The 21,630-nt window shown below is 43.1% G+C and overlaps 1 protein-coding gene across 1 annotated transcript in view; it reads left to right on the top strand.

Moving 5' to 3' along the window:
- Positions 1 to 21,630, top strand: part of SLC38A6 (solute carrier family 38 member 6) — a 110,557-nt gene that overhangs the window by 22,851 nt on the left and 66,076 nt on the right. Inside the window, exons 4-5 of the mRNA XM_068254424.1 lie at positions 11,133 to 11,185; positions 12,581 to 12,620. Coding sequence (XP_068110525.1) covers positions 11,133 to 11,185; positions 12,581 to 12,620 — 93 coding nt within the window. The remainder of the gene's footprint in view (positions 1 to 11,132; positions 11,186 to 12,580; positions 12,621 to 21,630) is intronic.

The raw sequence follows: 21,630 nt of genomic DNA, 5'->3' as shown, positions 1-21,630 counted from the left end.
CGCTGGGGTCTGGAGGGGGGGGGGGCCCGCGCCGCAGCAGATAGCGGCGATCGGGCAGGGGCCGGCGGCGATCAGAGTGCTGGCGCAGCTAGCAAAGTGCTAGCTGCGTCCAGCAAAGCAAAAATTATGAAAATCGGCCCAGCAGGGCCTGAGCGGCACCCTCCGGCGGCTTACCCCGTGTCACACACGGGGTTACCGCCAAGGAGGTTAAGGGGTTTTATGACTGCAGTCCTTAAGTGGTTAAGGGGATGGGAAGGTGTATTTGATTATGTAGCAAGCTATGAAAGTATATTCATGGTCATTCCCTATATCCAGTAAATATTTGGAGTTTTATTTCTACTTTTCTTTTCTATTACTGTACACATCATGAATAGGAACTCCACTAAAACAGCGATAGGAAATCCACTAAAAACTGCAAAATGCATACAAATTGACTTTACCTCCAGGTATAGGCAGGATTAAACTGATTGGTAAATTATGTGCTAACATGCCCCCTAATTTCCATGAGAATAACTATTTTCAGTAAAATTAATGCAAATTTCCTCATAAGTTACCGCATGAGGTAAACCATGACTAAAACCTACCAGAATTGCTAAATTTCATTACCTCAAGAGGTAAATTACCGTTCATGAAGTAACTTGTTTGAAAACCCTACCAGAATTGAGGCTATTGTGTTACTGGGCAACTTGGGCATATACCACAGAAGTGGCACTGCGTGATGTGACTGGTTGTCTGTACCGTTGCGGTGCAATCATATAAGAATCGCACTGCAAAAGTGTAAAAGGTGCTTAAAGAGAACCAGAGACAAAAAATAAATAGATGTATACATACCTGGGGCTTCCTCCAGCTCCATAAGCCTGGATCGCTCCCACGCCGCCGTCCTCCACTGCCCCTGTACGCCGGTACCGGGTCCTGTACTTTCGGCCAGTCGATGCAAGTGCAGTGTGCTCCCTCCGTACTGCGCAGGCGCATGCGTACATGGCCGGAGGGAGCCCCTGCGCATGCGTACAACTGATCGCGGCCGGCGGAAGTGACGGAACGGGCGATGGAGGCAGCGGAGGACGGCGGCGTGGGAGCGATCCAGGCTTATGGAGCTGGAGGAAGCCCCAGGTATGTATAACATATTTTTTCTTTTTTTAAATAGGCTTCGTCTCTGGTTCACTTTAAATGTTTTTGTTGTATGAATCATCTGAGTTTCCATTAATCCTTATGGGGAAATTCGCTTTCATATAAGAGTGCTTTGGGTTGCAACCATTTTCCAGCATACGGTAAATTATGCTGCAAACTAAACCAAGGTTCCACACTGTAGTTTATTAATAGCGATGATTAAAATATTTCCTTGAAATCTTAATGCCAGGTCACCCAGCTGCAGCAAACGTTTAATTCCAACTTATTCACTAGTGCTGGTGTTTAGTTGCTATCTCTGGCAACTCCATTCAAATATGTAATGATGGTGACTTGGATACCTGTGTCTCTTCAGTCCAGCCCAAGAGGCAGATTCTTTATTTATTATTATTATTATTATTATTATTACTACTTATTTATATAGTGGGAAAAGAAGACAATGAATGACTATGGTAGGTATTAGATTCTAAGGTCAATTTTAGGGCGACCTAATTAACCTACCTGTATATTTATGGAATCTGGGAGGACAGCGGTGGCACTGGATGAAAGCAACAGAAACAATGGGAGAACATACAAACTCCTGGGACCCAGCACTTCTAGCAGCTAACCCAGTTAAAGACAGTCTGAAACTTTGAAAATTACCTGTTTTTATTAGCCAGTCCTTTTTAGCATTAATGGCATAGATTAAACGCTGCATTCCCGCTGCTAAACGAAGCCTTAATCACTCCAAAATCCCGTGGCAAAAATCCATGTCATGGATTTTGCTGCCCGGGAGAGGTGGAGCTTTGGGCAGTAGCTCTGCCTCCAGTCGCGTCAATCCCCACAAATCTCCGCCTCCGGCCCTCTCAGTGAAAGAGGACTGAGAGGGGTGGGAGGAGGCGGCGATCCGCGGGAATTGACGTGAATAGAGGCAGAGCTACTGCCCAAAGCTCTGTCTCTAACAGGAAGGAGCCCAGCAATTTGCCCCGGGGATTTCGGGGTGATTAAGGCCTCGTTTAGCTGCGGGAATGCTGCGTTTCATCTATGCCATTAATGCTGAAAAGGACTGGCTAATAAAAACAGGTAATTTTCAAGGCTTCAGTCACTCTTTAACTAGCAGTTGTGGTAATTGTTCAGTAGTTTGTTAGTGGCAGCCTTTCCTGCTTCGTTACACTAATTAGAATATTGAGACACTAGTAGAACACTCTTCATTAGGGTTATTCTCTGTCAGGGCCACCATGGCCTGTGGTCGCTTCCTGTTCCGAGCAGTTGAAGGGGAACGTGTGTCACGATTGTTTATGTGGGCCAGAAACCTCAAACAGCAGCACGGATGGAGGGGGAGAGCTAAAAGGCACCATTGGACTATGAGGCCAAAAATCCCACCTTTGTGTTTATAGGATGACCTTGCCTGGTCTCAGAGCAATAATATTTACATAGAGGCACCATCTGCGCCATTGTGAGGCTGCAATGGTTTTGGAGCTGCGTGAAGACCAGTTTGTTGTTGAAATACCATATTTCTAAGCTGATGATAAAACATAATGAAACTAAAAAAAAAAAAAAAAGAGAGAAATCGCATCGATGGAGGGTAAGAGATGGTAAAGGGAGCCAGAGAAGGGGGATATAAAAAAAATTACACATACCTGGTGCTTTCCTCAGGCACCCTCCACGCTGATCGCTTCCTCGCCGTCCTCCTACGCCGCCTGGATCCTCCACAATTCAGCCTGGAAATTCCTTCGATTTGGGGCGTATGGCACATGGGCGGCCAATCCACGCACGTTCTCATCACCAGGAGCGTCCTGCACAGTACTACTGCGCATGCCCCTCCGGACGACTGGAGCGCAATGAAGGAGCATGCGTCTGGACTGTGCCTGCGCCGACTGCCCTGACTGAAGGACTTTCTGGGCCAAATTGCGGAGGATCCAGGTGGCACAAAGGACAGCAAAAGAGCGATCATCCTGGAGGGGGCTGGAGTAAGGCCCAGGTACGTATAATTTTGGTGTTTTAGATCGTCCTCCTCTCAGGTACACTTTAAATAGGCACAATGACGACATATAAAAGAATGTTCGAAGTCATTCAGGATACCCACTTTTACATTCATTATCCCCGTTTCAGCATCAGAAACCCTTCCTATAGCTACAGTAGCAATAAAAAGTATGTGAAACCTTCGGAATTATATGGATTTCTGCACAAAAGTCACAACACTAGACAATAACAATCTGCTTAAACTAATACCACACAAATAATTAAATGTTTCCATGTTTTTATTGAACACACCATGTAAACATTCACAATGCAGGTGGAAAAAGTATGTGAACCCTTGGATTTAAAGAGAGTCTGAAGTGTCATAAAATGCCACTTTTTATGTAACATTTATGTTCAGCAGTTTTGCCCTAACTAAAACGCTGCATCCCCCCCCCCGGCAGATAGCTACATTTAACCCCCCCCAAATCCCCGTGGGAAAATGCAGGGATCGCTTCCTCATAGAGGCAGAGGTTTGGGCTGCAGCTCTGCTTCCATGCGTGTCAATCCCCGCTGATCGCCATCTCTCCAGTCCCTTTCAGTCTTCCTTTACTGAGAGGGGTGGGGGAAAGGCAGAGAGCCACGGGGATTGACATGAATGGAGGCAGAGCTGCAACGCAAAGCTCTGCCTCCCCGGGCAGCAAAATCCACGACCAAGAAAGTCGTGGATCTTTGCCCTAAGATTTTGGGGGTTGAAATGTAGCAATTTGCCTCGGGGATGCAGCGTTTTAGTTAGGGTCAAACTGCTGAACATAAATGTTACATCAAAAAGTGGCCTTTTATGAGACTTCAGAGTCTCTTTAATAACTGGTTGAACCTCCATTGGCAGCAATAACTTCAACCAAACGTTTCCTGTAGTTGCAGATCACATGTGCACCATGGTCAGGAGTAATTTTTGATCATTCCTCTTTACAGAACTGTTTCAGTTCAGCAATATTCTTGGGATGTCTGGTGTAAATCGCATTCTTGAGGTCATGCCACAGCATCTCAATCCAGTTGAGGTCAGGACTCTGACTTGGTCACTCCAGAAGGTGTATTTTCTTCTGTTTAAGCTATTCTGCTGTTTATTTACTTCTATGCTTTGGGTTGTTGTCGTGTTGCAACACCCATCTTCTGTTGAGCTTCAGCTGGTGGACAGATGGCCTCAAGTTCTCCTGCAAAATGTCTTTTTAACATGGGAATTTATTTTTCCTTTGATGATAGCAATCCGCCGAAGCCCTGAAGCAGCAAAGCAGCCCCAAACCATGATGCCCCCACCACCATACTTCACAGTTGGGATGAGATTTTGATGTTGTTGTGCTGTGCCCCTTTTTCTCCACACACAGGGGTTGATTCACAAAAAATGTACTTATTTTTAAGGTTCATACACACCTACCAACTATCTGTCCAACAATCTGCCAAACTTTTCTGTTAAGCCCCATTCACACGCTCAACAGCGGTCTTTTATGCAGCACAATTGTCAAACAGCTTTTGTTGTGAAACCAGTTAAAAAAAAAAAAAAAAGGGTTTTGCTATTTTTCAAAAAGCTGATAAGACTGATAAGAAGTCAATCCAACAATTATATTGACTTCTTATCAGTCTTATAATGCGTAAAATAAACAAATAAGGAGAGATAATTGATGAGATAAATAGATAAGGAGAGCTAAACCATAAGTTATGTCATTAAGGAGAGCTAAACAATGAGTTATGTCAAATAAGGAGAGCTAAACTATGAGTTATGTCAAATAAGGAGAGCTAAACAATGAGTTGTGTCAAATAAGGAGAGCTAAACCATGAGTTACAGTGGTGTGAAAAACTATTTGCCCCCTTCCTGATTTCTTATTCTTTTGCATGTTTTTCACACTTAAATGTTTCTGCTCATCAAAAACCGTTAACTATTAGTCAAAGATAACCTAATTGAACACATAATGCAGTTTTAAATTATGTTTTTTATTATTTAGTGAGAAAAAAAAACTCCAAATCTACATGGCCCTGTGTGAAAAAGTGATTGCCCCCCTTGTTAAAAAATAACTTAAAGGTGGTTTATTACACCTGAGTTCAATTTCTGTAGTCACCCCCAGGCCTGATTACTGCCACACCTGTTTCAATCAAGAAATCACTTAAATAGGAGCTATCTGACACAGAGAAGTAGACCAAAAGCACCTCAAAAGCTAGACATCATGCCAAGATCCAAAGAAATTCTGGAACAAATGAGAACAAAAGTACTGTAATTGAAATCTATCAGTCTGGTAAAGGTTATAAAGCCATTTCTAAAGCTTTGTGACTCCAGCAAACCACAGTGAGAGCCATTATCCACAAATGGCAAACACATGGAACAGTGATGAACCTTCCCAGGAGTGGCCGGCCGACCAAAATTACCCCAAGAGCGCAGAGAAAACTCATCCGAGAGGCCACAAAAGACCCCAGGACAACATCTAAAGAACTGCAGGCCTCACTTGCCTCATTTAAGGTCAGTGTTCACGACTCCACCATAAGAAAGAGACTGGGCAAAAACGGCCTGCATGGAAGATATTCAAGGCGCAAACCACTTTTAAGCAAAAAGAACATTAAGGCTCGTCTCAATTTTGCTAAAAAAACATCTCAATGATTGCCAAGACTTTTGGGAAAATACCTTATGGGCCGACGAGACAAAAGTTGAACTTTTTGGAAGGTGGGTGTCCCGTAACATCTGGCGTAGAAGTAACACAGCATTTCAGCAGAAGAACATCATACCAACAGTAAAATATGGTGGTGGTAGTGTGATGGTCTGGGGTTGTTTTGCTGCTTTAGGACCTGGAAGGCATGCTGTGATAGATGGAACCATGAATTCTACTGTCTGCCAAAAAATCCTGAAGGAGAATGTCCGGCCATCTGTTCGTCAACTCAAGCTGAAGCGATCTTGGGTGCTGCAGCAGGACAATGACCCAAAACACACCAGCAAATTCACCTCTGAATGGCTGAAGAAAAACAAAATGAAGACTTTGGAGAGGCCTAGTCAAAGTCCTGACCTGAATCCTATTGAGATGTTGTGGCATGACATTAAAAAGGCGGTTCATGCTAGAAAACCCTCAAATAAAGCTGAATTACAACAATTCTGCAAAGATGAGTGGGCCAGAATTCCTCCAGAGCGCTGTAAAAGACTCGTTGCAAGTTATCGCAAATGCTTGATTGCAGTTATTGCTGCTAAGGGTGGCCCAACCAGTTATTAGGTTCAGGGGGGAAATTTCTTTTTCACACGGGGCCATGTAGGTTTTGAGGGTTTTTTTCTCACTAAATAATAAAAAACATAATTTAAAACTGCATTTTGTGTTCAATTATGTTATCTTTGACTAATAGTTAACGTTTTTTGATGAGCAGAAACATTTAAGTGTGACAAACATGCAAAAGAATAAGAAATCAGGAAGGGGGCAAATAGTTTTTCACACCACTGTATGTCAAATAAAGAGAGCTAAACCATGAGTTGTGTCAAATAAGGAGAGCTAAACCATGTGTTGTGTCAAATGAGGAGAGCTAAACCATGATTTAAAGAGACACTGAAGCAAAAAAAAAAATGATGATATTATGATTTGTATGTGTAGCACAGCTAAGAAATAAAACATTAAGATCAGATACATCAGTGTAATTGTTTCCAGTACAGGAAGAGTTGAGAAACTCCAGTTGTTATCTCTATGCAAAAAAGCAATTCAACTCTCCGACTAAGTTAGTCGTGGAGAGGGCTGTTATCTGACTTTTATTATCTCAACTGTAATTGAACTGTATACTTTTCCTCTGCTAGAGGAGAGGTCATTACTTCACAGACTGCTCTGAAAGACTCATTTTGAATGCTGAGTGTTGTGTAATCTGCACATATTATAGAATGATGCAATGTTAGAAAAAACACTATATACCTGAAAATAAAAGTATGAGAATATTTTCTTTGCTGCTAATCTTCTTCTAGTAATTATTCATAGTACACAACCAATTCACTATATCATATTTTTTTTTTCGCTTCAATGGCCTCAATTCACTAAAATCATGCTAGAGATAATAAGGCAAGAGAAAACTTACCTCCACACGTGAGAGAGTTATCTTACCTCTTCATTCCTTAAGTTACCTCTCCTGTAGTTAATTTACGTCCTCTGTAGTTATTTTCACATGCAGCTAATTAACAGCCTGTCTTTAACTCTGGAGTTATTTTAAGGATTGGAGAGTTAATTTAAAGACAGAAGAGTTAACTTTAGGCTTGCCTGAGGTAAAATGTTTCCTGAATACTACATGCCTTATCACCATGGTAACAACTCTAGAAGAGTTATTAAAGACAGGAGATACGTTTAGTGAATTGAGGCCAATGTCTCTTTAAGTTAGATAAGGAGAGGTAAATCATGAGTTAAGTAATTTAAGGATAGATAAATTGTGTGTTAATAAATAAGGTGAGATAATTTAACAGAAAAGCTTTGTGAATCAGGCCCCTTGTGTTGTGTGTTTCTTCCAAACAACTCAACTCCTTTGTCTACAGAATATTTTGCCAGTACGCCAGGTGCTTTAAACATGCAGCAATGTTTTTGTTTTTTTTTGACAGCAGTGGCTTCCTCTGTGGTATCCTCCCATGAACTCCATTCTTATTTAGTGTTTTACGTTCCCATATCTTTGCTAACAGAGATGTTAGCATATGCTAGAGACTTTTTTTTTTTTTTTGTAAGTCTTTAGCTGACACTCTAGGATTCTTCTTCACATCATTGAGCATTCTGTGCTGTGCTCTTGCAGTCATCTTTACAGGACGGCCACTCCTAGGGAGAGTAGCAGCAGTGCTGAACTTTATTTATAGACTTGTCTTAACATGGACTGATGAACAGCAAGGCTTTTGGAGATACTTTTATAACCCTTCCAGCTTTATGCAAGTCAACAATTCTGAATGATTTTTGGGCAAAGCAAACCCAAAAGTGGTGTGTGTTTTTTATAGGACAGAGCAGCTGTAACCAACACCTCCAATCCCATCTCACTGATTGTACTCCAGCTGGCTAACATCTCACTTCAGTTAGCTCTTGGAGATGTCATTAGTCTAGGGACTCACATATCTCTTCCACCTGCACTGTGAATGTTTCCATGGTGTGTTCAATAAAAAACATGGAAACATTTAATTATTTGTGTGGTATTAGTTTAAAGAGACTCTGTAACAAAAAAAACCTCCCCTGGGGGGTACTCACCTCGGGTGGGGGAAGCCTCGGGATCCTAATGAGGCTTCCCACGCCGTCCTCTGTCCCACGGGGGTCTCGCTGCAGCCCTCCGAACAGCGGGCGACAGAGCCGACTGTAGATTCAATATTTACCTTTGCTGGCTCCAGCGGGGGCGCTGTGGCTACTTTCGGAACGGAAATAGACGGAAATACCCGATCTCCGTCGGGTCCACTCTACTGCGCAGGCGCGGGAAACTTGCACCTGCGCAGTACAGCGGACCCGACGGCGATCGGGTATTTCCGCCTACTTCGGAGCCGACAGCCGTCAGAGCGCCTGCGCAGGAGCCGGGAAGGTAAATATTGACCTTACCGCTGCACGGAGGGCTGCAGCGAGACCCCTGACGGATGGAGGACGGCGTGGTAAGCCTCATTAGGATTCGGAGGCTTCCCCCACCCGAGGTGAGTACCCCCCAGGGGACGTTTTGTCGTTACAGTTCCTCTTTAAGCAGACTGTGATTGTCTATTGTTGTGACTTATGGTGCCCATACATGGTACAAGTTTTTTTTTTTATTACATAATTTTGTTCGATTATTCCATTACATAGAATATATAAAGATTTTTTTCCAACATGTCCAATCGGATTTTTATTGAAAAAAACTGGATAATCGTTCATTTTTCTTGATCTAATGAAAAAAAAATATTTTCGACTTTCATTCGATTCTATCGTTTTGGTCGAATAAACGGGAAAATCAAACGATTTTATTGTACCACGTATGGGCACCATAAGAGGAAGATCAGATCACATTTTATGATCAATTTGTGCAGAAATCCATATAATTCCAAAGGGTTCACATACTTTTTATTGCTACTGTCTGTATATATTGCTTTATATTGATACATGACCCCGCCCTCCCAGTAATGCTGAGCCTAGGCTATGCTGTCATGATGCCTTCACCTCCCATTACACTCTGGGAGACCATGGCCCATATGCAACTAACTTTTTCTCCTGAGTTTTCTACGAGGAGATCATTTTTCAACTTCTTAAAATAACTTTTCAGCGCTCTGCAATTGAAAAAGTATCAACAATTAGGTGAAAAAGTGCTGCCAAAATTATTTTGTTTTTCTTGCTGGCTGGTAGTTTTAAAAGGCATTTTATTGATGAGGTGCGAAAATATCATCTAGGAGAAAACTCAGGAGAAACAGAAAGCTAGCTTGCTTGGTAACACATGTGAGCACAGCATAGATCAGATTTCTGCAGCTCACTGAACTGCCCTCAGCCAATCAGTGAGGAGCAGAAATGTGGGAGGGGTGATGACAAGCTTCCTTCTCTTCGGCAATGGCAAAAATAGAGCCAGGCTGACTGAGATAATATTTATTACAGCAGAAACATTTCTGATTATATTGGAGTGCTTGCAATGCAGGGTCAGGATGTAGACTGCATAATAAACAGAGCAGCGGGTAAATGGAATTTGATTTTGTGGCTGACAATCCCTCTTCAAGCAATTGCTATAGGCAGTTACCAGTGTTACGCAAATCTATTTGCCTTTTTGAAATGTATGTTTGATATGCATTGAATAAGTGTTGTGGTGAATTTATATGGGGGCTTCAAATTCCCCCAGAGGTTTTTACCACACAGCTTCGAAATCAATCAATCAGTTCCAATCCGTGTAATATGCATGCATGGAGAAACATCAAACACAGACACAGCATACAGGTCTAAAGCCACCAAAAGAAAAGAGACTCCCCTGTATTGTCAATACCAACAATACCATATCTCACAAGAGACAATTGATAATCAAGAAGCCAAAAGGTAAATGCAAAAAGTCTTTATTAATGCCAACTACAAAAATTAAAAACAAAACAGCCGTGCCTAGGCCATAGGCCCCTCATATAATCAATAACCTGCCTGAGCTCTTGCTAAGTAAAACTATTATAAATGTATGTGGCATATGAGCATCCCCTCCCCCCCCCAAAAAAAAAGACTGTGGTCAATATTGCAGTGTCAGGAGTATTGCCAAAAGTAACTAAATATGTAAACTGACACTGCACCCAGTCAGATCTAGGTGAATGCACACATACCAATCCTGTCTGGATATAAAATGGTTGTCTCTCAATTACCAACGTCTGCAACACTAAGTGATAAAGCAACGATAGTGACTATACTAGATTACTATATAAGTAAATAAGGGGCATCGTGCGAACACCACAAAATGTGAACAATTCTATCAAACATGAAATACAATGCTGAATTGTAATATTGAACAGTGGGTACAAAACAATGCAGTTATCAATGTTGCCAAAGATAGCTGTAGATTAGGGTAGAAGTAAACAGGTGCGGAAAGTGACGAAAGAGAAATGGTGGGGAAAGATGAATAGTGAAGGAAGATGGAGGCGGAGTTGGAAGTAGAAAACGCAAGGCTCACCTAATTAATCAGTATGGAGACCCAGGGGCGGTTGTGTCTGACTAGTTCCGCCAAAGCTGCAAAGCTTTCCTTTCCAAGTGTCATTCATGTAGTAAACTACTAAACAAATGTATATATTTGCTGCAGTTTATGGGAGTGATTGTATAATTTCATCTCCTGTATATGGTATACGTGAGTTGTATGGTGTCTTTAATGGTCCAAATCCTGGCAGGACACTCTAAGCATAGACTTGGTAGGTTTTTCCAGGGTTCTCATGTGCTTCCTTCAACTACCTCAAAGTATACTCTTCCCCAGGTACCAAACTGATGATAAAATGTGGTAGTGACATTAGTTTGGGAGGGACAGCGAGTGATGTGACTTGCTTTATGTTCTGTGTAATGTGGTACACTAAAAGTGCTGGTTCTCTATGTGTACTAGTAATACTAATGACCCTATGTGGGTTCTTCTTTCTGCAGCTGTTACAGCATACGAGGATCTTGGCCTTGTTGCATTTGGCTCTTCTGGAAAGGTAGCATGTGTGTGTGTGTGCCTGTCTGTCAGGCAGGCCCAGTGTCTGTTTTGCTGTGTGTGTGTTTGTGGGTCTGTCTGGCTGTGTGTGTGTCTGTGTCTGGACGTCTGGCTGGTTTTGTTTGTGTCTGTGTCTGTGTGTGTGTGTGTGTGTGTGTGTGTGTGTGTGTGTGTGTGTGTGTGTTTTTCTGGCTGAATGTGCATGTGTGTGTCTGTATGTCTAGCTGTTTGTCTGTCTGGTTGTTTGACTGGCTGTGTGTGTGTCTATCTGTATCCTAATGTCTGCCGTGTGACTAGCAGTCTGTGTGTGTGTGTGTGTGTCTGTATGTATCGTTGCCTGGCTGTGTGTGTGTCTGTTTGACTGAGAATGCATCTGTGTATCTTCCTGTATATGTGTGTCTAGTTGTGTGTCTGGCTGACTGCCTGTCTGTGTCTCTATGTCTGCCCGCGTGACTAGCTGTATGCATCTGTATGTCTTCCTGTATATGTGTGTCTAGCTATGTGGCTGACTGACTCACTTGTCTTTGTCTGCCCGTGTGACTGGCTGACTGTGTTTCTGTAAATGTGGTTGTCTGGCTGTTTGTCTGTGTGCGCCTGTTTCTGCCTTTATGCATGTCTGTGTATGTCTGTCTGGCTTGCTGTGTGTGTGTCTGTCTGGCTTGCTGTGTATGTGTCTGTCTGTCTGGCTGAGTATGCATATGAATGTATTCTTGTGTGTGTCTGTATGCCTAGCTGTTCGTCTGGCTGGCTGTGTCTGTGTGTCTGTCTGCATGTCTGTGTCTTTATGCCTGCCCGTGTGACTGGCTGTCTCTGTGACTTTGTGTGGTTGTCTGGCTGTCTGTGTGCGTCTGTTTATGTCTGTCTGTCTGTCTGTATGTGTAGTTGTCTGTATTTTTTCTTTGTATGTCTGTCTGTGTGTCTGTATGTGTGGTTGTCTGGCTGTTTGTCTGTTAATGTCTGTGTATGTCTGCCTGTCTGTATGTGTAGCTGTCTGTATTTTTATTCCATTTTGCATTTGCTTTTGTCATCATTGCGGAAACGTATTCTTGTGAACCACCCCAGACATGAATTCCAGACTGGCTGTTTACACCCCGGTGCGCTCTTTTCCCAGGACTGTTTTGCATTAGGAAAACAATTCTGCATCCATTTTCTACCACATATTCCGAATGCTCTCTATAATTAGGGAGGAGCATGAATGATAATGTGATTTCCAGTAAGAACCTCAATAACCAGATGTAATTTGTGACCAGGGAAAGCGCAATCATTGGGCTTCCATTGTAGAGCAGATAACCGCAGTATGTGATTTGCAGTTATTGCCATTAGCCTCTCACAATTGCCAGACATAATTGCTGTGTGTGTTTTTTTATAGTGTATTGTTTGTTGTTTTTCTGTTTAGGTGCTTGTGGCCTGCACCATCCTCATCCAGAACATGGGAGGTAAGAGCAGCACTATATATTACATAGCAGGCCCGCACACCCCATTTGTGCTTCTTTATTTAGGCCACAGGTGTCAAACACAAGGCCCACGGGCCGAATGTGGCCCTACTTGCCATTTCATGTGGCCCTTGAGAGCTTTGAATGTCCACCACCGTAATCAGTAACAGGATGACAGCACATTGCCTTCCCATCCGTGGAGCACACTGGTGACAGTGCAGTGATGCATTGTGGGAGACATTATATGCTCACTCCAATCTGAATAGTTGCAAATACCTTCTGTTTTAAAGCGTAACTGTCAGGCATAAAAACAATTCTTTTTTTTTTTTTTTTTTTTCTGCACACCACAAGAGCTTTATAAAGGGCAACTGAAGTGAGAAGACTATGGATGCTGCCATGTTTATTTCCCCTTAAACAATACCAGTTACCTGGCAGCTCTGCTGATCTATTTGGCTGTAGTAGTGTCGGAATTACACCAGAAACAAGCATGCAGCTAATCTGTCAGACCTGATAATAATGTCAGAAACACCTGGGGCCTGATTCACAAAGCGGTGCAAACTTTTTCGCGGACTTTTGCGTGCGCAATTTGCCGCGATTCGCGCGATCGCGGACTTTTGCGCGCGCGATTCGCAGCAAATTGCGCGCGCAAAAGTCCGCGGTCACGCGAATCGCGGCAAATTGCGCGCGCAAAAGTCCGCGAAAAAGTTTACACCGCTTTGTGAATCAGGCCCCTGATTTCTCAATAACTTTATCCCTGACCTGTCTGGTGTGTTCTTTGGACTTCATGGTGTTGTTGCTCCCAATATTCTCTTAGACAACCTCTGAGGCCGTCACAGAGAAGCTGTATTTGTACTGACATTAGATTACACACAGGTGCACCCGATTTAGTCATTAGCACTCATCAGGCAATGTCTATGGGCAACTGACTGCACTCAGACCAAAAGGGGCCGAATAATTACGCACACCCCACTTTGCAGTTATTTATTTGTAAAAAATGTTTGGAATCATGTATGATTTTCGTTCCACTTCTCACGTGTACACCACTTTGTATTGATCTTTCATGTTTATTTCCAATAAAATTGATTCATGTTTGTGGCAGTTATGTGACAAAATGTGGAAATTTCAAGGGGGCCGAATACTTTTGCAAGCCACTATATGTACATACATACATACATACATACATACATACATACATACATACACATTTTTATTAGTTTTTAACCCATTTCACCCCCACCCCATAGTTGTCAAAATAAAACCCTTTAAAAAAGACATCATTTAAAAGACAATAATAATACAGAAATAGTTACCTTAGTTAATTTTTTTTAATATGTATGTTATGAGGGTAAATTACTGTTATTTTTGTAAATAAAGACTTGTGATTATTGATATAGTATGAAAAAATAACACTGACCGGAAAAAATACACCTTTATTTCCAAAGAAAATAATATCGCTATACCTTGTACTAGGGAAATCTTTTAAATGTTGTAATAAACAGGACAAATGTGCAAATAAAATGTGAAAGTTTTATCTTCAATAGCAAATTTTATTTTAAAACTATATAAAGGCTAAAAACTAAGACCTAATCATTTTTTTTTCTTATTATTCTTTTTAAAATGCTTACAAAATAAAATAATTCTTAGAAAAAAAGTAACACCCAAAGAAAGCCTAATTTGTGGTGAAAAAAAAAACCCCCAGTATATAGGTCATTTCAGTGAGATAAGTAACAATGAATTTATTGGTGAATGTATTGGAGGAGCGTAATTCAGCCTTATTTCTTCTATCCCATAAGTTCCTATACCTGTTATTATTATTATTTATTGTATTTATAAAGCGCCAACATATTACGCAGCGCTGCACAATAGATAAATGGGTTAACATACAAGGTAGAACATACGGAAACTCACAACAAAACAAGATCATGCAAATGATTTGATAACAATATAGTGTCATAGGTCAAAATAGAGACTGTTCTAGTCCACAAGAGGGGTGATTGTCAGTAAGATTGCATAATCAAGCTGGAAACACTAGGGAGGAGGGCCCTGCCAGAGGCTTACAATCTAAAGGGTGGGGGTGGAGACAATAGGTGCATCTGTTGAGAGGGTGTCTAACAGAACATATTATGGTGCTGGTGTAGGGGGGTATGCGAGCATGAAGAGGTGAGTCTTGAGAGCTTGTTTGAAGGTATTAAAGGTGGGGGCGAGTCTGACGGATGGTGGGAGCGAGTTCCAGAGAGTAGGGGCAGCCCTGGTGAAGTCCTGCAATTGTGCGTGTGACTGAGTTATGCGTGGTGCGACTAGGCGCAGGTCATTGGAGGATCGGAGGGGGTGGGCTGGTATGTGCCTGTGGACCAGATCAGAGATGTAGGTCTGGCAGGTCTTGTGCACTGTTTTGTAGGCCAAGCACAGGATTTTGAAATTGATCCTAAAGCTGATGGGGAGCCAGTGTAGGGCTTTATAGAGCGGAGTTGTAGAGGCGCTGCGGTGAGAAGAATGTATCAGTCTGGCTGCCGCATTCATTACCAATTGAAGGTGGGGCAGTATGGTTAGAGGGGAGACCAGACAAAAGAGAATTGCAGTAGTCTAGGCGGGAGATGACAAGGGCGTGGATAAGGAGTTTAGTGGTGTCAGGGGACAGGTAGGAGCGGATCTTGGAGATGTTGCGGAGGTGGAAGTTGCAGGATCTGGCAATACTTTGGATGTGGGGTTTAAAGGAAAGTTCAGAGTCCAGAGTAACGCCTAGATGGCGGGCTTGGGAGGTAGGGCGGATGGTAGTATTTTCGATAGTGACGTGAAGATCAGGGAGGAGTGCAGCTGTTTGGGGTGGGAGTATTAGAAGCTCAGTCTTGTCCAAATTAAGCTTCTGGTACCTGTCAGCCATCCAGGAGGAAATGGATGTGACGCAGGCAGAGACTATGTCCATGGTAGAGGAGGAGAGATCTACATACAGGTGGTAATTGAAACCCATGGAGGAGATGATTTTGCCAATTGAGGCAGTATAGAGTGAGAACAGTAGTGGTCCTAGGATGGAACCTTGAGGAACACCAACTGAGAGTGGTGTAGGAGTGGATAAGGAGCCATTGAAGAATGTTGTGAAGGAGCGGTTGGAGAGGTAGGAGGAGATCCAGGCTAAGGCAAAGCCTAGGTCCTGAATGCCCATTAGCTTCAGGGAGTGGAGGAGGAGGGAGTGGTCGACAGTGTCAAATGCCGAGGAAAGGTCCAGGAGGAGCAGGATGGAGTACTTACCTTCGGCTTTGGCAAGGTCATTGACCACTTTGGTGAGGGCTGTTTCTGTAGAATGGGCTGTGCGAAAACCAGATTGCAGAGGATCGAGAAGGGAGTTGGAATTAAAGAAGTTGGTCAGCCGTTGGTGGGTCAGGCGTTCAAGAATTTTCGAGGCAAAAGGGAGGAGAGAGATTGGGCGGTAGTTGTACCTGTTCTAATGTGCTCTGGATTACTTCTAGTTGCACTGTCTCTGTAATGTATCTAATCTTAATAATAATAATAATTGCAGTATTTGTATAGCACCTTTCTCCTGTCGGACTCAAAGCGCTTGCGAGGCAGCCACTAGAGCGCACTCAGTAGGCAGTAGCAGTGTTAGGGAGACTTGCCCAAGAAACTCCTTACTGAAATAGGTGCTGGCTTACTGAACAGGCAGAGCTGAGATTTGAACCCAGGTCTCCTGTGTCAGAGGCAGAGCCCTTAACCATTACACTATCCAGTCACTCTTCTTTTCTTTTTCAAGCTTTGTTGACCCAGAGAGGAATGCACTGCCTCTGCTGTGATAGGGAGAAGTTATGCACGCCCCCTGACGGCTCTGTGTGTTTGCTTTGTTTTTTTTAGTCAAAGACGGTCTCTGCTCTCAATTTCAGCTTCCCTGAGGGGGGAGGGAGCTGTCCATGCTGATAAACTGTGAGAATCCCTGACTGGAGTGCAGAAAATTCTCTGTCTAATAAAAACTTGTAGCATACTGTAACATGTTTTTTGTTTGTAAACACTGCCTAAAACTGGCGATTAAAAGCCAGGATCGCGGCGGGAACGGCAAAGAGGGATCCAGGAGATCAGTGACTCGGTTGGTATGTTTTTTGTATTGTACAAATCGGACAATACCGATTCTCTAAGTGTGAACTAGCTCATTGATTAACATTGGTTCTTAGGCCACATACACACATCAAACCATAGTCTTTTGAAAATGAAAGATCACAGACCAATGTTACCCCCTTCCATGTAGTATGAGAGCCATACTTTCACAGTCTTTTCTATGGAGCTGCACTCCCCAACAGAAAAAAAATCTTTGCAAGATGCTGCACACACAGATGCTGTACAGACACAAAAGATCAGTATCTGCAAAAGATCTGTTCCTGCCAAAGATCCGTTCCTGCAAATTGCATTGATAGTCTATGAGATCTGCAGATCATCATACACACCTTGTTTAACTGACATTCATCTGCAGATCAGACAATCATCTGCAGATCTGAAAATCCATCCTGGTGGATCTGATCTGCAGATGAATGTCTGTTAAACAAGGTGTGTATGATGATCTGCAGATATCATAGACTATGAATGCATTTTGCAGGAATGGATTTTTGGCAGGAACAGATCTTTTGCAGATAATGATCTTTTGTGTGTGTGCAGCATCTTGCAAAGATTTCTATCTGATGGGGAGTTCAGCTCCATAGAATAGACTTTGTAGGTATGGCTCTCATACTACATGGAATGGGTAACATTGGTCTGTGATCTTTCATTTTCCAAAGACTATGGTCTGATGTGCGTATGAGCCTTTAGATTAAATGTGTTTTCCTATGTAGAAAACCTGCACAAAAATGGAGAAGTGTGAATTTTGCCTGATTCAGAGGATAAACCTAAATTTTAGCAGAACATATAAATGCTTGCTTTTATTTATTTATTTTTGTGGGGTAAACAAAATTCATCATTTAGGTCTTACCAGCAGACCTGGAAGAGAGACTTTGAAGAAGCAGTGAGGGCCTCCCCTAACTCCTCCTCCAATGTCCCTCTTCCAGGTCCGCTGTAATTGCATTTCTATGTCAGCACTCGCTGTATTTTAGCGTGTTTGCTGAACTGCATTCAGGGCTGATGCAGACATTTAGTTGTGGCGGCTTTAGGAATAACTTTCATCTATAAAGGAACATGTGAAATTCAGAATAAAAGCCTCTCCGTACAGCGACACTAATTACTGAGCTATTAGAGAGTATTTTTAGACCGGTCTGGAAATGGTCACTGTTAGTACGCTTACGCATTATTTATTGGTATAAATGGAAAATGTTCATATGGACCTCAGATCTGCTGTAGTACAGAGTGATTTTAGATCGCGGCTGCCGTTCTCCGAGGGCAGGTTAGTAAACTGGCAGCTGGAACATCGTTCATTGCCAAAGCAGCCCAAATACTTTAATGTCCTTCATTTTATATAAATCAATTACACGGTCCGTTCCTGAGTAATGGGCCCCCCCTTCCCCCGCTCACATGAGCCAATATGTTTTATGGTTCCGTAGAAAGGTAGACTCCCAGGCTTTAAGGGCAGATTCTGTAGACCGTATAATTCTTCTGCTGAATGCTTGAAACGGCGAGGTAGCCAACACCTCTGCGCTTTGGCATCACTCTGTATCTGGCTCCTTCTGGATGGAGATTGGGCAGACGCACTTCCACTGCATTAATCCATTCCCAATGTCGCTGTTTACAGTGGTTTGATTTGCCTGTGCTGTCCCGTGATGTTGTGGGTAGAACCGCTCGATATTCCACCAGTAGGAAAGCAGGGATAAGTGGTTTTTATGCATCTTTGAGCTGTTTATTCCTGTATTCCGGAATGACAGAGGGGTGAGTAAAATAGAAGCTGTGTAAGCAAATGTAAATAGTTTAGTTATAGCTACAATATAAATAGGAGACACCGAGAGCCCAATATAGTGTAGTATGTATTGGAAACCGTGGATAAATGTAAGTGTGAGATGAATATACTCACAAACATGGGTTACCTCTTATGCAACCACTGTAGATGCAGGTGAGGAGATTAGACCTGTCCTCACTCAGGATTAAGATTTCGCTCTCTGTAGATCAGGAAAGTAGGGGTAGGTCACCCCTCCACCAGGGGTGGACACAGTATTATCGTAAGAGAAACAGAGGCGCCAGCAGGATAAAAGGTAATAAAAATTTTAAAATTTGCTGGGAGGCAGTGGTGGACTTACCTCCGGAAGGCAGACTCAAAATACTGTCTAAATTAAACAAATAAATTTATTATTGGTACCCCAAAAGATGCAAAGCGTTTCGCAGGCACAGCCCGCTTCATCAGGCAATAAGATGACGAGCTACTGTTTGTCCCCTATCTTATTGCCTGATGAAGCGGGCTGTGCCTGCAAAACGCGTTGCATCTTTTGGGGTTCCAATAATAAATTTATTTGTTTAATTCAGACAGTATTTTGAGTCTGCCTTCCGGAGGTAAGTCCACCACTGCCTCCCAGCAAATTTTACATTTTTTATTACCTTTTATCCTGCTGGCGCCTCTGTTTCTCTTACGATAGTTATAGCTACAGTATGTTGCTCTGGGCACCTTTAAAGTGAACCACAGACGAAGCACCCTCATGTATTTACCATATATATCTCTGTTTCATCCTTCACTGCTCAGCCTGCTTGTTACCAGCTCTGATAAAACCCCCCACTGAGCATTCAGTCTGGCTTTGCTCAGGAATCATTGTAGCGGAATCTGTCTTCTCTGATGTCTTTTCAAGCCCAAGCCTGCCCCCTGCTGGCTCTGCTATAATGACTCGGCTATAATAATTCCTGAGCAAAGCCAGACTGAATGCTCAGTTGGGGATTTTATCAGGGCTGATTAGAAGCAGGCTGAGCAGTGCAGGATGAAACAGAGAGCAGGGTAGGTGTTTTCTCTAATGTTTCCATTGATATATATGGTAAAATATGTGAGGGTGCTTAGTCTCTGGTTCACTTTAAAGCACTTCAGGGTGCTTTGTTTCTGGTTCGCTTTAGCAGGTTTGAACTCAGAACTTCCTCTCTGCTCTAAAAGATACACAACAGCATAATAACCATTAAAGAAAAACATTTCTTTGGCCCAGCTGATAGAAATCCTGCAATAAATCTGCAGTGTGTCTACTTCCTGTTTTCATGGAAGCTGACATAGGGCTAACGTCATGTGTTTACAAATTAGCAGCTTTTCCGAGGCAGCCAGCTGACACAGCTGAGAGATCTAATTACAGTGGTGATAAGTCACAGATGAGGGGAATTAGGCTAAACTCTAAATACATACAGGGTGAATTTCTCTTTGTTTTCCATCTGTCCTGTGCAAGAGTTCAGGTCCTCTTTAACACTGCAAATTAAAATGTTCCATGTCCAACTGAATTGAACGGATACTATGCAAAGCAATAGGATCCTTTTACATCATTGTTGGCAGCGCTGCGCAATCTGTTGGTGCTTTATAAATAAATAAATCATTGGCCACACCCTATTTGGAACGGATTCCAAATAGGGCATGTTCGTTTCATCCCAACAAGCAGAATGCAAGTTTGTGTCTTGCACTATTTTTCTGGAGTGACTGGAAAAGCGCATGGCGATGGAGGCCGGCACAAACAATGCTAGCCTATGACTCACCAGGCTGCTTGCTGTGTAGGATTAGCAGAATCCTCATCTGCCGCCATCCATTTGTGTCCTCTGGTGCTGCTGCTACAGTTAATTAGGATTCCTGCATGGAGAAAATACTAGTATTCTGATCTATGCCCCATCCAGCTTGCATTGATTTGCAATCGACCAATTGGAATCGTCCTTTTCCAGGGAGAATTCTCATTGGTTCACTGAATGAGAGCCTGATGCTTCTGACGGGGCTGTAGGATCGGTAAATCAGCGTTTCCAGCATGCAGAGGACTCAAATGACGGCGGAAGGGATGGCAGAGGAATGTGAACACAAAAACAGAACAGATGAAAACTGGTTGAAGAACTGATTCCACAGTACGAAACTGATTCATTTAAACAGAAAATGTATCAGTTTTTTAATTACCTTCTAGTCACAGTGTCTTTATCTTATCCAAAATAGGAAGCTTTCTGTTATTTGCATACTGAAATAAGCTCATTACTGTAGCTAAAAACAAGAAGTTTTATATCAGGATGATACCATTTATTGGCTAACTAAAAATGAATAAAAATAAGCAAGCTTTCGGTCTTGCAGCCTTCGTCTGGCTTATATCCTGTTAGTTTGCAAACTGGTGGTACAGACAGCTTATATACATGCAACATCAAAAGGGAAAACAGATATTTTTTCAAGCATAAATATTTGTCATGTAGCTAAAAAAGAAGAAAAGTCCCACAATCCTGCTGGCTCTGCGCAGTTCCTGCAGTTGCAAAACAAAACTGGGGACCTTTAGAGACCTATTTTAGAAAAAAGGGGGTGTACATATATTTTTAGGGCACTAGCTGCTTTTGACAATTTTTTATTTTGGGATGTTACAACCCCTTTTAACCCCCTTGGCGGTATGAAACATTCCGCCAGGGGGCAGCGCAGCAGTTTTAAAAAAAAAAAAAATTTTTTAAATCATGTAGCGAGCCCAGGGCTCGCTACATGATAGCCGCTGCTCAGCGGAATCCCCCCGCCCGCTTCGATGGCGACGGGGCGGGATGACGTCACCGATGTCGGGGGCGTCATTGGGACTCCAGATCCACCCCTCGGCGCTGCCTGGCACTGATTGGCCAGGCAGCGCACGGGGTCTGGGGGGGGGGGGGGCGCGCGCCGCAACGAATAGTGGCGATCGGGCACGCGGCGGCGATCGGGGTGCTGGCGCAGCACCCCGATCGGCCCAGCAGGGCCTGAGCGGCACCTTCCGGCGGCTTACTCCGTGTCACATACGGGGTTACCGCTAAGGAGGTTAAAGGAAACCGGAAGTAAGGGGAAAAATGTCCCATTTACTTACCCTTCATGATCCCTCGCCATCCTCCTGCACTCCGCTGTTCCTCCGGTGTCCCCCTCCACTGCTGGGTGTGCGGGCCCGAGCCGTGACGTTCA

Source organism: Hyperolius riggenbachi, chromosome 9 (assembly GCF_040937935.1).
Source record: "Hyperolius riggenbachi isolate aHypRig1 chromosome 9, aHypRig1.pri, whole genome shotgun sequence".
NCBI classification, from domain to species: domain Eukaryota; kingdom Metazoa; phylum Chordata; class Amphibia; order Anura; family Hyperoliidae; genus Hyperolius; species Hyperolius riggenbachi.
This window is presented reverse-complemented; position numbering and strand designations above follow the sequence as displayed.